The sequence below is a fragment of the Vespula vulgaris genome, chromosome 1 (genome assembly GCF_905475345.1).
Source record: "Vespula vulgaris chromosome 1, iyVesVulg1.1, whole genome shotgun sequence".
Lineage (NCBI taxonomy): Eukaryota > Metazoa > Arthropoda > Insecta > Hymenoptera > Vespidae > Vespula > Vespula vulgaris.
In genome coordinates, this window is record NC_066586.1 from 1,242,501 (window position 1) to 1,258,419 (window position 15,919).

Below are 15,919 nucleotides of genomic sequence, written 5' to 3' on the forward strand. Positions count from 1 at the left end.
GAATAGAAGACTTTCTCGTCTGTTCCTTTCGCGAAGGAGGAGGAGGAGAAGGAGAACGATCGGAAGATGTCGGTGACGATGAGTTCGAGTAAAAGAAGTAAACCGGTGAGAGCGAGAGGGAAGAAGGAAGGTAGGATGGAAGGGTTGGAGGGTGGGAGAGGGCAGAGTTACGCGTTAGAAGGAGGTTCTAGCAAGGGACGTGAAAGACGAGAGAAACGTGAAAGTGCTAAAGTGTATGTGTAGATACCTATAACTGCGAGCGAGTTGGTCGTGTTGTTGAGAGACAGAGAGGGAAGATGGAGGAGAAGGTAAGAGAAAAAGAGACAGAGAGAGAGAGAGAGAGAGAGAGAGAGAGAAAACGGTGAAGATAGTTTGTCGGTGTAGTCGGTTGAAGTAAGAGAGAAATAGAGAGAAATAGAGAGAGAGAGAGAGAGAGAGAGAGAGAGAGAGAGAATGAGGGTTGCGTGTCGAGGGCTTGCAATGCCCCTTTTCGTTCTCCCTTCTCCCTTCGTTCGTAGGAAGGGGTCGGAGGGATGGTAGGAGTATGGGGTTTGGGAAGGAGGAGGAGGAGGAGGAGGAGGAGGAGGAGGAGATGGGGTGGCTCAGAGGGTGGCGAAACTATGCGAAGAATGTGCAATTAGTGAACGGAGCACGAGGCGAACGGAGAGAGGAGGTGGGACGGCAGGGCTCCCGGAAAGGGACCGTCTGCGGGAGGGTGGAGAAGGGCAAAGGGTGGGTAGAGCTTGGCGGAGGATATGATATGGTGTGCCCACGGTCGCACGATCGCGTTCGTGTTGGTACGGATGTCAGCGACGATACGACGCCGACTACGACGACGACGACGACGACGACGACGACGACGTTGTTGGTTTTGGTCTACGTTCTACGTTTCATGCTAGTAGTAGTAGTAGTAGTAGTAGTAGTAGTAGTAGTAGTAGTAGTAGTAGTAGTAGTAGTAGTAGTGATAGTAATAGTAAGTAGATAGGTAGTAATGGTAGTAGTAGTGTCGGTATTGATGGTGTTAGTGATGGTGGGTACTGGTAGGTACCTACCTACCTACCTAGTAGCGTAGCAGAGAAGAAAATGGAAAGAAAGGAAGATGGATGGAATGGCGCCTTGGGACGATAAGAAGAAGAAGAAGAAGAAGAAGAAGAAGAAGAGGAGGAAAAGGAAGAAGAAGAGGAGGAAGAGGAGAAGAAGAAGAAGGAAGAGAAAGAGAAGGAGGAGCGAGGGTTCGTTGCCTGATGTTACTCTGGAGACTGAAAGAAAGAAAGAGAGAGAGAGAGAGGGAGAAAAAGGGTGAAGAGGGTGGAAGGGCTAGAGGTTAGTAAAGGAGAGGGGATACTTTTCGGAGGAGGGCTAAGCGTGTCAAGATTCGAAGATGCTCCTTCCAGCGCAAGGACACTTATCGACTTCTATCCTCTTTTCACGGCTGAAAGTCACGTCGTTTTACGTCCGCCCTAATCGAAAGAAAAGAAAAGAAAGGAGAGAGAAAAAAAAAGAAAAGGAAAGGAAAGAAAAGGAAAGAAAAGAAAAGAAAAGGAAAGACTCCTCTCGTTTTCTTTCAGATCCGTTCTAACAAATTCTCTTTATATTATAGAGAACTATACCCCGTCTCTTTTATCAATGACGAATTATTACTACGATTATATGGATTCCATCTTTCTAACAAAATTTATTTATATTATTTAGAATTAAACATACATACATACATACATATATATATACATCTATATATATATGTGTGTGTGTGTGTGTGTGTGTGTGTGTTATGAGAAAGGGAGGATAAGAGAAACGAAGGTAAATCAAGTAGATGGTTAAATCGATCCGAAATAGATCTCAAGTGGTAGGATTTGATAGGTCTTTGAAGTGTCTTCCCAAGCGAATAGTAACAGGCAGGAAAGCGAGAGAGAGAGAGAGAAATGGAGGTGGAAGAGATAGAGAGGGAAAGCTTTAGGCCCGCTTTTCGAGTGGTCATCCCTTAACTCGAACCTAACCGCTCGACCGTATATTTGCTAATTGACTAAACGAGCTTAAACGCACTTCGAGACCTGGAGGACCGGCATGAGGCACTGTTTGTGAACCATCCATTAGTGGCGATGCTTCGCGGTGAGGTCCCGATGTATTCAGAAGGACCATTCGCGCGCAATTCCGCGTTCTCGATATGTCAAAAGCGGGACCCTTCTGTTTGTGTCAACGTAAGCAATGTTAACGTCAAGGTCACCTCGTATCATCAAGTACGAGACTAATAATCGTTGTTAAGATTCCGGACGGTATCGTTTTAATCCGAACGATATCGTCCAGATAAATGAGAATTATAAAGAAAATTGTAGAAAATTGTTGATTCAAGTCGTAGGATAAGTTAATGCACTTACTTATTACAGTCAATGTCTTCCTCTTGCATATATTATCCGTATCTTTCGTTACTGAAGGGAACAATAGAAAGAGAGAACAGAAAGAGAGAAAGAGAGAGACAGAGAGTTATATAGAGAGAGACAAAGACAGAGAGCAAGGGAAAGACCGTGCTCGGTGCTCGTTACTTCGAGTCCACGATCATAATGGCCCTTCTTGTTAAATTGAGCATCAGGCAAGTGATTTACGTTGATTGCTCGTCGCGTCGCATCGTGCACATTCAGAGGTCCCTATCCGATCATCGTTCGTAGTACGCATATGTAGATACACAGAAGTAATCTACGAAGATATACTATGTAGATCTTCAACGACGTTGATCGATCTCTATACATATTATCTACATATATCACAGATCGATCGATCGATCGATCTTCAATTTTAAAGGACAACGATACTATCCAGATGTTTCCGTAAAATTAGTTTAAATAATATTTTTCCATTTTGGCAGAAAATTATTTTGCAAGAAAAATAAATGATAAGAATGAATGAGAAACGATGCGTCGAGCTAATTAATCTATTTAAATTTCTTGAATTTCCAATATATAAAGAGATAATACGAAAGAGAGCTAATGCAAAGAGTCCTTTGTATCCAGTATTGTATCCAAGCTATTTCGAACTATCGTAACCGAGCTCCATCGAAGAATGTTCGGCCTTCAAAAACAGAGAAGGAACGCGCGCTCAGCAATGGCGCGCGGTTCATAGCGAGCCATTTAAAGGTCTTTGCAAAATTGAGTCATCACGCGGTTCGCCTGGAATCTCGAATATTTTCCTCCCGATGCTTCGGCTTCTCTTCGACCCCTTGCACACTCCTCCTTTCTCTTCTGGTAACGCCATCCAAACCTCTTTTCCACGTTATCATCATCGAATCTCTACGTAGTAATTCCTTTATCAGGATTCCACGAGATCTTAGATTTCTCTAATCGTCATCGTCGTTATCGTTTTATTTTTTCTTATTTGTTCTTGAATTTTTTAACACCGACATAGTAATCAAAACCGATTGATTGAAAAAATTAGACTACCTCGAATGTCTTTTATTTATTTCTTTTTTCTTTTTCATTTTTCTCATCCCATGATCTCTTTCATAAACGCGTTAATCGGCCGATTATATTTCGAAGAAAATAATTTCAGAATGCATTTCTAATCCAACGACTAATACGTATAATATTTTCAAAATTTATGATAAACCTTTGATCGGCCGATAATATCTTTAAATAAGAACGAAAAAGTATGGTGATATTATACGGATTTTTATTTCGTAAATATAACGCGAGTATAAATTATTTTCATAATGAGCCATTCTTCTCTATACTCTACGTCCTACTCGATGATCTCTTAACTTTCATAGTTCCATCGTGGAACAATCGTGCGCGTTCACCAACGTTAATATCCTCATTCTCGTTCTGGCCTCATGCAAGCTCTCTCTCTCTCTCTCTCTTGCATTTAATCGCGGCGAGCCATGTTTTATTTCTCTTCATTTATAATCGTAGCTACGAGTGGAACAAACGGACAGCATCGAGCATGTTCCACCGTGCGTTTTGCGACCCACTGAAAACTCGAATGCAGTGCTCGAATTAATTTGAGTGTACGTGTACCTCTCTTTCCTCTCTCCTCTCTTTCTCTTCTCTCTCTCTCTCTCTCTTTCTCTCTGTCTCTGTCTCTCTCATCCCTTTAGCCTTTGCCAACCAACCCCTCTTCCCTCTCTTGTGTATGCTCTTTAAATCCGTGCTCGTTGTCGGCCGAGTATTTCGTGTTTACCCAACTACGCCGATTAAAAGCGTGTCTCTCCCTCTCCCTGTCTCTCTCTCTCTCTCTCTCTCTCTCTCTTTTTCTCTCTTTCTCTTTTTAACCTTCCTCTGCAGGTACTCTTTTCGTAGGGTGCTCTTTTGCATGCCCGATCTAGCATCGTTTTCCTTCTATTTTTATTTTTTTATTTTTTATTTCTTCTCTCTCTCTCTCTCTCTCTTTCTTTTTCTTTTTCTTTTTTTCTTTTCTTTTTTCTCTTTCTTTTTTTCTAAGACATTACGCGTTTATTACAGGACTCACGCGAGACATGTTCCACGTATGCAAATGCATAAATCTTTTCTTAGAAATCGAATCGCGTTATTTTTTTCTTCCATCGAGATGGTCAGCAAAGTTTCGCGATTACGATTTACTGAGAAAAACGAAATCGTTAGATTAAAATTATAGTTGAGAATAAGTGTTTCTATGGGTTGAAATAAATCAAAATTAGAATGTATTTTTCGATAGTTCAAACGACGATTTTCTCTATTTTCCATCGTTGTGAATAAGAGAAAGAGAATTCCTAAGTTTCTAAGGAATCTAATCTCCGTCTCTCTCTCTCTCTCTCTCTCTCTCTGTCTTTCTCTTTCTCTTTCTCTTTCTCTCTGTCTTTCTCTTTCATTCTTCTCCTCGTTTGTTTTCGCACGGTCATCTGGATATTACTCCGAGTTAGATCCAATTTATCGCGACGATAGAAGTTCTTCAACGTAACGGAAAGACGAACGTGAGAGTATCTGAGATCGAGAACGAAGAGTTAAAGCAGACCTCGATGCGAATGGAAAGGGTTCTGTTGAAACTCACGTAAAATCTCGATTGGCTCCTTGACCCTTAAGCTAAGATGCGCAGACCATCTGTCGGATCGCTTATATTCGAGTTATAATTATCTTGTATATATATATATGTAAATATGTGTGTGTTCATGTGTATGTCCACATATATATTTATTAGAATAGAAAGTGTGTATCTTAATGGGGTTTAAAAATACTTCATGATGAAACATAAAAAAAAGATTAAAAAATACACACACGTACGCATGAAAAGAAATCGAAGAATAGAAAAGTCGTCGTCGTCGTCATCATCATCATCATCATCATCATTATTTTATTTTCCAATGAAATATATATTGTCCACGTTTCATTTTTTCCCGTAACAATCTACCTATCTTCGAACGTAAAAGTTGAGAAAGATCGATGTGAGTAATCGATTGCGAATATATGATAAAGTATATATTATATATATATATGTATATATTTGTAGATATGATCAATATGCATGTAACACGTTCTTTCTTTTTTTCTTTTGCAGGTCGGAACGAGCTGATCGCCCGTTATATCAAATTAAGGACCGGTAAGACGAGAACACGAAAGCAGGTCTCCTCGCACATACAGGTCCTAGCGAGGAGAAAACTTCGTGAAATCCAGGCGAAACTCAAAGTGGTGAGTGTCCTATTGAAACTTATCTATCTATCGACGTACATACATACATACATACGTAATATATATATATATATATATATATATATATATATATATATGTATATATAGCGGCAGAAATGTCCATTATTTGACTTTTTTACCCCGTTTATATTTTTGAACCCATTTTTGCCCCCTCCTACGAAACCACAAACCTACACCCTTAATCCTTTTATAATACGCTATTAATATAATGGATAGATCTTCGATCCTTTTTTTCTTTCTCATTTGTTTATTTTATTCTTTTTTTCCTGTTTCTTCAATTTTTCTTTATTCGTTCATTCATCGATTTATTTATTTACTTATTTATTTTTTTTTAATTACTATTTTCTTTGGATATTTATTTTTTTAATTTATTCTTGTTGTTGCTGTGAACTTTCCGTTCTCTCTTTTTCTTTCTTTTTTTTTTGTTTTTGTTTCTCGTCCACCCACGTATATTACACCGAGAGACCACGGTATTCGTCTATTTCGCGTGAGCCGCGCAACTTCCTTAATTTTGTGGAGGGATAAAAGCGGTTCGATGCTTCCGCACGTTTTTTCGCGGCTCGTTCAAGGAAAAATAAATAAAAATAGAGGGAAAAGGGAAGACGGTGGAAGAGTAGACGAAGACGAAGAAGTAAAAGTAGAAGAAGAAGGAGAAGAAAAAAAAGAAGAAGAAGAAGAAGAAGACGAAGGAAAAGGAAAAGAGGAAAGAGGAAGAGGGAGAGTGAGCAGGAGGAAGAGTAACGGGAACGTCTTTTCCCTTGTAGCTCGAAGGAAGGAAGTTTCGCATAACGGGCTGGCTCGCCGTGTATTTTAAGGGTCCGGAGACAATATTATCTCGAGCGAAAGGAAGAAAAACACGCGTAATTGCGTCGCCTTTTACGCGAAAGGAAGAAAAGGATAAAAAGGAAAGAATATATATATACATACATATATATGTATATACATATATAGAAGGAGAGAAAGAGAGGTAGAGATAGATAGTGAAAGAGAGAGAGAGAGAGAGAGAGAGAGAGAGAGAAATGGATAGGGTGTGAATTTACGAGAGAAAGAGCGATAAGCGATATTGAGAAATCCGAGGAACGTCCATTCGTTCGAAAACGAAGGACGTCGAGAGCTTTACAGTGGAATAAATCACGCGTAAAAATGAACCCCGGGCGCGTTTAATCAACAGCTAAATTATTAAAGCGATTCGCGAACAATCGTGCCCACTCTCGCGAAGCCCGCGTTTCTGCGTCCACTCTCTTCACCCTTTCCCTCTCTCTTTCTCTCTCTCTCTCTCTCTCTCTCTTGCTCTGCCTCATTCCTATCATCCCTGTTAATAAATCAAAGTACGATTCATTCCGTGCTTCCGTTCGATGCGGAGATATAGAGGAGGGTTGGGTGGGTTGGTAACACAGAACGAGGGGAAAATGGAGGAACGGAGAAAGCGTATTACGGCGATAATAAAAGGGATGAAAAGGAAAAGCTGACTGTAAAACAATATTATTTGTTTCTGTTTCAATAGAATAAAAAAAATGTATATATACGTATATATATATATATATATATATATATATATATATATATATATAAAAGAAAAAAAAAAGAGCAGACGAAAACAAGAGGATTAATTAGGAAAATGAAAATGTTTCTTTCAGATCAATCTCAATTCTTTTTTTTTCCTCTTTTTCTTTCTTTTTTTTTTTTTTATTCGCGCAATTAGAACAATAGAATTTTATATATATATATATACACATATATTGGACATTATATAAAATAAAGGATCTTTCGAAAATTAATTGATCAACTTTCAAAAGCACGTCCACATTATTGTCACTTGTTGTTAGTTATCATCCTAGGCGCATTAAACGTTCGAAACGTTAATTAACGAATGAATGACGAATGGATACCAGGGTAGCGATATATACTCTTCACCCTCTCATCCTCTATCTCTCCTCACGCCTTTCGATTCTAATTAGTGATTCGTGGGAAAACGCTTTTGGAAGTTCTCAAACACTACATTTTAGGATGAAAGCGTCGCGAGCAGGGGAAGCTTTCTCTCTCTCTCTCTCTCTCTCTCTCTCTCTATCTCTTTCTCTTTGGCCGCACTTACGCATACCTTGAACATTATTCGAGAGAGAAGAGTCAGCAACACCACGAAAGAGGAGGGAGTGAAGAAGAGGTGGGGCAACGTCCAAAGCGCGCGACGGACGTAATTTTCTGCTTGCCGCATTTCGGGAAAGAGCCGAGTAACCGACCCTCTACCACCATTTCGACCATTTCGTTACTGCAACGTTGAAGCCCTTTCTCTCTCTCTCTCTCTCTCTTTCTCTCTCTGTTTGTCTGTCTGTATGTCTGTCTGTCTGTCTCTTTCTTTCTCTCTTTCTATATATATATATATATATATATATATATATATATATATGTTTCTCTCTTTCTCTCTCTTTCTCTCTTTATACTTGAAGTTTCCTCAACTCTCGAGATCCGTCTACCGCAAAAGGAATTTTTTAGAGGACATACAGAATTCGACGAAAAAGAGAAAAGAGAAAAAGAAATCCGTTCGCGTGATTTATTTAAATTCTTTTCGTTAATACACGTACATATATTATTCCCTTTCTTTCTCTCTCTCTCTCTCTCTCTCTCTCTCTCTCTCTCTCTTTCTCTCTTATCTCGTTCCCATTCTCATCATTATTTCTTTTTCCTTCTCAACTTTAGCCTCTCTCTTTCTATTTTTCTCTCTCTAACGTTCTCTGTAGTAATTGTACGATGGTATGACGTTAAACAGCTAATTTGCTTGTGAAAGAAAATAAAGAGCACGTAAAAGGGATCTTTGGTGGTACCTTTAATTCCAAAATCGTGACTCGTAGCGTAACGTTCTATGAAAATCCGTACTTTGTATGGGACAGGAAAAAAATCGTCGGAAAAGGGGAGATGTAAAGCGGACAAAGAAAAAACGACAACAAAAAACAACAAAAAAGGAGAGAGTAAGAGAGAATAAGAGAGAGAAAGAGAGAAAAATTCGGGCAGCGCGAAGCCACGGTTCCGTGTGTTTCAATTTTTCGTCCTATCTGTTTCGAAAATAATAGCCGCGTGTGCGCATTCTAGTCTAATTGATCGTTGCTGTGTAAACGTAGCTTCGGATGGCGGGATGCCCAAAAACGACCGTACGGCATTTCAGAATGTCGATAAACATGTCCAGCTCGTTGCCCATCCAATCCCGCATTCCTAGCGTGTATTTGGGAGAGATGCGCAGGATAAGGGACGTCAGGGGGAAAGGAGGAGGAAGGAGGAAGGAAGGTTGGTGGAGGGAAGGGTGAGGAGTGGACCTGGCTCGTCGAGGACAGGGATGGAACGGACGAACGGACGAACGAACGGACGGACGGACGGATGGACGGACGGACGAACGGGCGAATGAACGGACCGGACGGATGGACGGACGGACGGCCGGACGGCCGGCTGGGTTCGTAGGAAGGGGTTGGTGTAGCCTGGAGTGGGCTAGAGGTGGGCAGGGGTACGATCCGAGTTGCGCCGTTAGCAGAGGGTAGAAATTAAAAAAAAGCTCTGCACGCCGACTCCCTCTCAATTAACCGAATTGATTTTCCACTATAAACCGTTCGCGGCCGGTGGCCAGCGGCGTCGCGTTCGGAGAGAGGGAGAGAGAGAGAGAGAGAGAGAGAGAGAGAGAGAGAGAGAGAGAGAGAGAGAGAGAGAGAGAGAGAGAGAGATTTTTTGTTTGCTATCGGCATTCAGGCTTTCACGAAGGTATTTATGCGAGATGCCTCCTCGTTTAACGTTATACTTTGCCCTGGGACAAACGTGCACGATTAAAACTTTTTTTTTCCTCCCTCTCTTTTTCTCTCTTTTACTGTATATATATACATGTACATATATATATATATATATATATATATATATATATATATGTAGATGTGTATGTATATATGTGTGTGTGTGTGTGTGTTTGTATTTGTCGTTCCCTCTATTTTATTTCATTTTTGTTTTCTGTTTATTTTTTTGGTTCGTTTCGTTTTTTGTTTTTTTATTTTTTATTTTAAATCTTTTTCATTCTCGGTCGAAATAAGCGTTTGGAATATATAATCGAGGAAGGGAATGCACGCGGGTTTGGATTTTCGTCGATGTACGCGATCGATGAATTCTTCGTGTTTCGTGTACCTTTATAGAACACGCTTTTATTCCAAGCACCAAGCCAACATCGAGTCCTCTATTACGGATTTATGAACGAAATTGAAAATCCCTGTTGGGGGAGTGGCAGTTTTTCGAACATTCTGACTGTGCATGCTTTTCTCTCTCTCTCTCTCTCTCTCTCTCTCTCTCTTTCCCTCTCTTTCTCTCTATCTATCTATCTCTCTTACTCTTTCTCTTGTTCTTTGTCTCTTTTTCTCTTTCTCTCTCTCTCTCTCTCTCTTTCTCCCTCTCTCTCTCACACATACTCACTTACTCGTTTAATTCGTCAGCTATTTTAGTCGATCCTGATTAAAATGAAAGCCCCTCGATGAGAAGAGGTAGACCCAAAATTTTCGCTAAAATTTCTCTGTCGTTAGCAAATTCATCCTGTCAATTATTGCAATCAATTGCAACAATAACGCAATGGAGATCTTGAAAGATATTAAAGATATTAGATGTGATCGATTAGGTATTTCAAATTTTTCCTTTTTTTTTTCCTTTTTCTTTTTTCTTTTTTTATTTTAAAGGGGAGAAGAGAGATAAAGAGAAAGGGATAGGGGGAAGGATACGAGGATACAATTACAACGCAGGAAGTCGTCAAAATATATTTTGGCGAGCCAGCAGTCACGAGCGAACCCATTCAATTACACTTTCGAACGAGTTCGACGAACGTGGATATGAAAATATATTTTATTTCCGAAAATTAGAAATTGATATTTGCGTACATTTATAGTGTGTCGTTTTACGATAGAGAAAAAAATAAAAGAGAAAAAGAGAGAGAGAGAGAGAGGTATATAGACAGACAGATAGACAGAAAAAATATTTTTTCGAAAACATTTCTCTCAAAATTTATCCCTCCACAAAAAGATTTTCCTTAGCCATAGATTTTTCATTTCGGTGTAACCTTAAACGCAATTTGCCTCAAGAGAACAAATGATATAAGAACGAAAGGAAGAGAGAGAGAGAGAGAGAGAGAGAGAGAGAGAGGGAGAGAAAGAAAGAGAGAAAAACAAAAATGAAATGATAAATAAACATATATATATTTTATATATATATATGTATATGTATATATATATATATATATATATATATATATATATATATATATATATCGCCGTTCGAGGATATCGCGAGCGTATACTTGCGATTTCCCATAGCCCCATTATAACGGGGGTTTCGACAATACGTTGTAATCGGTCTGGAAATTTGTCAGGATCATGCCGCCAAGGAGAAGGCTCTCCAGACAATGTCGAGCATGTCGAGCGCCCAGATAGTATCAGCTGGGAGTGCGATACACAACAAGATGCCCCCTGCCCTCGTGGGGCCCCTTGCCCTTCACGCTTCCACCCCTGTCTCCTATCCCGGAGCGGTAAGTCCCGATCATTGAAAGAAACCCCTTCAAAAAAAAAAGAAAAAAACGACATTTAACAACAATAACCCAAAAAAAAATAAGTAAAAAAGAAAAAAAATATCTGCGACGACGATGAGACGATCACACGAGCTCACGAAAGAAGAGAAAAAAAGAAAAGAAAAGAAAAGAAAAGAAAAGAAAAGAGAAAGAACGTTGTTTTTTGCTTTTTCTAATCTCTTTCTTTTTTTTATTATTATTTTATTTTTTGTTTTGGTTTTTTTTCCCTCTCTCTTTCTTTTTTTTTTCTTTGTATCTTTGGACTTTTCTTTTCTCATTCATCTCTTCGTGAATCTTGGAAGCCACGAGCTTCGGGGCAAAGACGACGAGGCAAGTCGAAGGAGAAAGAAAGATTGAGAGATTGAGTTGAGAGAGATGGAGTGAGAGAAAGAGAAAGAGGGAGAGAGAGGGAAGAAGGGAGAGAGAGAGAGAGAGAGCACGAGTACCTGACGGAGTGAAACGTGTCCAATCGATTTATGTTTGATCTCGTCGTCTTAATAAACGAGGAGAAAAAGAGAATTGTTTGAAAGGAGTAAAAGTCGATGGGACCTTTTTGTTTCATTATTTAAAAAAATGATCAATGTTTTTAATCGTTGTGTCTAATAAACCTTTGATGTTACAAAATCATGCACAGCGTCCTTGGAATTAACCGAACTCGAATAATTCATTTAACAAGTGCATTTTTTCAAATATTTTTCTTTTGAGAGAATTTTGATCTCTCTCTCTCTCTCTCTCTCTTCTCTTCTTTCTGTCTCTCTGTTTCTCTCTCTCTCTCTCTCTCTCTCTCTCTCTCTCTCTCCCCCATTCTCTCTCTCATTGTTTTATTTTTTGGTTTAATTTTTGTTCATTATTCTTTCTTTCTCCTTTTGACTTTTACATAAAAACTTTTTGCTTTTTTTTGTGTGGCGATGCAGTGTATCTTTACCGCTTTGACTCTTTTTTTCTTTTTTTTTCACGATTCGCCGGCTTTTAACAGTCACAGAGGCATTTCGCGCGAGAGGGCGATCGAACGATCGTTCGTTCGTTCGTTCGTTCGTTCGTTCGTTCGTTCGTTCGTTCGATTTGTTTGAAAAGCTTTGTCGTTAATCGAGAGTAATAAATGGTACCTTTCTTTCCTGGAGATTTTCTTTCGCGATAACGTTAATTAATAGGGACGATGGTAACTTTTGTGTTCCTCCGTCGAAACTTTTTCGTAAAGTTTTACTGAAAATATTAACGCTCTTTATAAAATTGGAGAAAGAAACGGGAGAGATGAAAAATGGCGTTTTATATAAACGTTACCGGAGTTTTAACTCAGTTGATTAATTTAATCGTAATAATTACATAATTATTTCTTTATAAACAATTATTGGTTCGAAGCGATATAATAATCTTGGAATTTACGTACGATATTAAAAGTACTGTCCTGTCGTTTATTTCGTTACAAAATATTTTCCACGAGTTTTCAACAAAGAAGAATGCTCCATAGTGTTATCCATTTTTGTATAAAATATCAACAATTTTCAATATAAAACGATACTATATAACGTTATTCATTACGATATAGAATATCAACAATTTTTAAATGAAAAAAAGAAAAAAATATACTACATAGTGTTATCCATTTAGATATAAAATACAAAACCATTTTCAACATACAATAACGCTATATAAATTTACCTTATAAAATTATTTACGAACACTTCCAAACAAACAAAGCAAAATTACTATAGAGTATTATTTATAAACTGCTACAAATTCCGACATTATTTATCGACAAATTCGATGATTAAAAAATATCTCGACGATGACGATAACGATGACGTAGGATATCGTAGAACCAACAAATTTTCTCTATTTTATTTGTTTCTCTTTTCTTTTTTCTTTTCTTTTTTTTTTTCTTTTTTTTTTATTTTTCACGTTGTTTCTTAATTCATTTTCTCGACGAAGCTTGTACGACGAGGGAATAAACCACCCTCGTGGCAGGACGAAACTCCTCTCTCTGCTGCTCGCCCCTGGGGGGTCCTTGTTGTGTATTGTTGAATTTGTCCGTCGCTCTTATCTTGTACATATATATGTATTACCTGGGCATACACTCACACGCGAATCACACGCATACGAGCACAAGGGTACATATCTACCTACCTACCTACCTACCTACCTACCTACCTACCTGTTGTATACGTTTGCATTAAAACTTACTCATTGGTATGAATATCGTTGTGGAATTGACCGCAAGTTCACGCGAGACTCTTGATATATATTTTAAATATATATATATATATATATATATATATATATATATATATATATATATATACACGTATATTCTTTTGTAAGAATTTTTAGAATTTTTTAATAAAAAATATAACAAAAAAATTAGGCAAAAATGTATCGAGAGTCTTCGACGCGAGCATCGTCGGTGATTGTGGCTTACAAACTGTCTTACACTATCTCTCTCATTCTTTCTCTCTCTCTCTTTCACTCTATCTCTATGTCTCTCTTCCTCTCTCTCTCTCTCTCTCTCTTTCTCTTTGACTCTCTTTCTCTTCGTTTCATTTCTCATTACATGTAATACCACCACTTAACTGTTATCATCATCATACCTACCATTCATTTGTGTTCGCTCATCTTCGTTTTCTTTCTTTTCTCTCTTTTTTTCTTTCTTCTTTTTCTTCATTTCCACTTTTTATTTTTTTTTCCCAATACTCTTTTCGATCTTAATCAAGCAATCGCGATCGTTCTAGATCCCGAGAGCTCGATGGCTCGCGAAAAAGAATTAAGCGAAAGATCTCTTCCGACAATCAGATCTCCGTTGTATTAATAACGATCACTGTATATATTCACGCTCGGAAGACATCTCGATGCTTTGGTCAATCAGAGATCGAACGAAAGAAAAAAAAAAAAAAGGAAAATGGAGCACTTTAATTGAAACAAAAAAAAAAGAAAAAGAAAAAGATAAAGAAAGAAAGAAACTTTTATAGGTGTCTGTGAAGTAAAACGTAAGATGATAATAATTCTATCGTCATTTCAGCAATTCTGGCAGCCAGGTTTGCAGCCAGGAACGTCCCAGGATGTCAAGCCGTTTCCACAACCTGCGTACACCGGTAAACCGGCGACGGCGGTCTCGAGCGGCGACATGGTACAGGCACAGCCTCCACCACCTTGGGAAGGACGAGCAATTGCGACTCACAAGCTCAGGCTGGTCGAGTTCTCGGCATATATGGATCAACAAAGAGATCAGGACATTGTAAGTGAATGAAATAAAACAAAAGAAATGATTGATTACAGTAGAAGTAGGGGTTTTTTTCATTTTCTTTCTTAAGGGCACGAAAAGAGCCGACGCTTTAAAATAATCTTACTATCTTATTTAAGAAGAATATTAAAGAAAAGAAAAGAAAAGAAAAGATAAATTAAAAAAAAATAACGATTCCGTTAGAATAATAATATATAATAAAGGACAAGTAAGATAAAATCTTAGTAAATTAGTACTAATGGTAATGTAGTAATAGTAATAGTAGTAGTAGTAGTAGTAGTATTAGTAGTAGTAGTAGTAATAGTAATAGTAGTAGTAGTAGTAGTAGTAACAATAGCGACGAATATTAATAATATTAATATTAATAGATTAATGGTGAAACATTGTTGGTGAAATCTTGAAAAATTTCCAAATGTCTTAATATCGTAGAATTAAAAAAAAATCGTATTTCGTTTGGGCGAATCTCCCAGGACCAGGAGCCGGTTATCAGCGACTTGTCGAAGATGAATAAATCTTTAGGGGGCTTAGATTAACGTAGCGAGATTGATTTTAGAAAATCTTTGATTGGACGACATCCGGGCAAGAAGGTGCAAGCTGTTCCGATAATCGATGTGAGGACACACTTGGAAAGACTCGTAATAATCGATCGATCGATATGGAAGAGTACAGTGGTTCGAATAATCGAAAGAAATTCGTTGATTGCTTTAAGAGCAATCAGGAATGAAAATTGTCGGATTTTACACTTCTTTTTTTTCTTTCTCTCTTTTCTTACAGTACCACAAGCATCTGTTCGTCCACATAGGAGGATCAGCGACCTATGCCGATCCATTGCTCGAAGCTGTCGACGTAAGGCAAATATACGACAAATTCCCGGAGAAGAAGGGTGGTTTGAAGGAACTTTACGATAAGGGACCGCAGGCTGCCTTTTTCCTTGTTAAATTCTGGGCCGATCTCAATACCAATATTCAAGACGAAACTGGAGCCTTCTATGGCGTGACGAGCCAGTAAGTTCCTCATTTTTTTCTTTCTTTCTTCTTCTTCTTTTTTTTTTTTAACGATACGAGAAACGTTTTAATATTCTTCTCGTTAATTCAATAATTAATACCGAATAATTTTTTTTTCTTTCTTCTCTCTCTCTATCTCTTTCTCTCTCTCTCTCTCTCTTTCTTTCTCTTTTTTCTTCCTCTTTCTACAGGTACGAGAGCAACGAGAACATGACGATAACGTGTTCGACGAAAGTCTGCTCCTTTGGGAAACAGGTGGTGGAAAAGGTGGAGACGGAGTACGCCAGGTTCGAAAATGGCAGGTTCGTCTATCGTATCAGCCGTTCACCAATGTGCGAATATATGATTAACTTCATCCACAAGTTGAAGCACCTGCCAGAGAAGTACATGATGAACAGCGTTCTCGAAAACTTCACCATCCTTCAGGTAAGTTCCTGGTTTTCTTTATTTTTTCCCTTCT

General features: G+C 38.5%; 1 protein-coding gene across 14 annotated transcripts in view; it reads left to right on the forward strand.

Annotated features, from left to right (window-relative positions):
- The window catches only part of LOC127063676 (protein scalloped), a 163,308-nt gene that overhangs the window by 142,711 nt on the left and 4,678 nt on the right, over positions 1-15,919 (forward strand). For 13 of the 14 annotated variants that reach the window (XR_007781447.1, XR_007781457.1, XM_050993768.1 and 10 more), the window contains 5 exons: positions 5,497-5,627; positions 11,026-11,181; positions 14,234-14,449; positions 15,230-15,459; positions 15,651-15,885. Coding sequence is in view for 12 of the 14 variants with exons in the window: in XM_050993768.1 (XP_050849725.1) it covers positions 5,497-5,627; positions 11,026-11,181; positions 14,234-14,449; positions 15,230-15,459; positions 15,651-15,885 (968 nt within the window). In the remaining 2 variants the exon portion in view is untranslated. The remainder of the gene's footprint in view (positions 1-5,496; positions 5,628-11,025; positions 11,182-14,233; positions 14,450-15,229; positions 15,460-15,650; positions 15,886-15,919) is intronic. The other variant, XM_050993809.1, reaches the window with a different exon arrangement.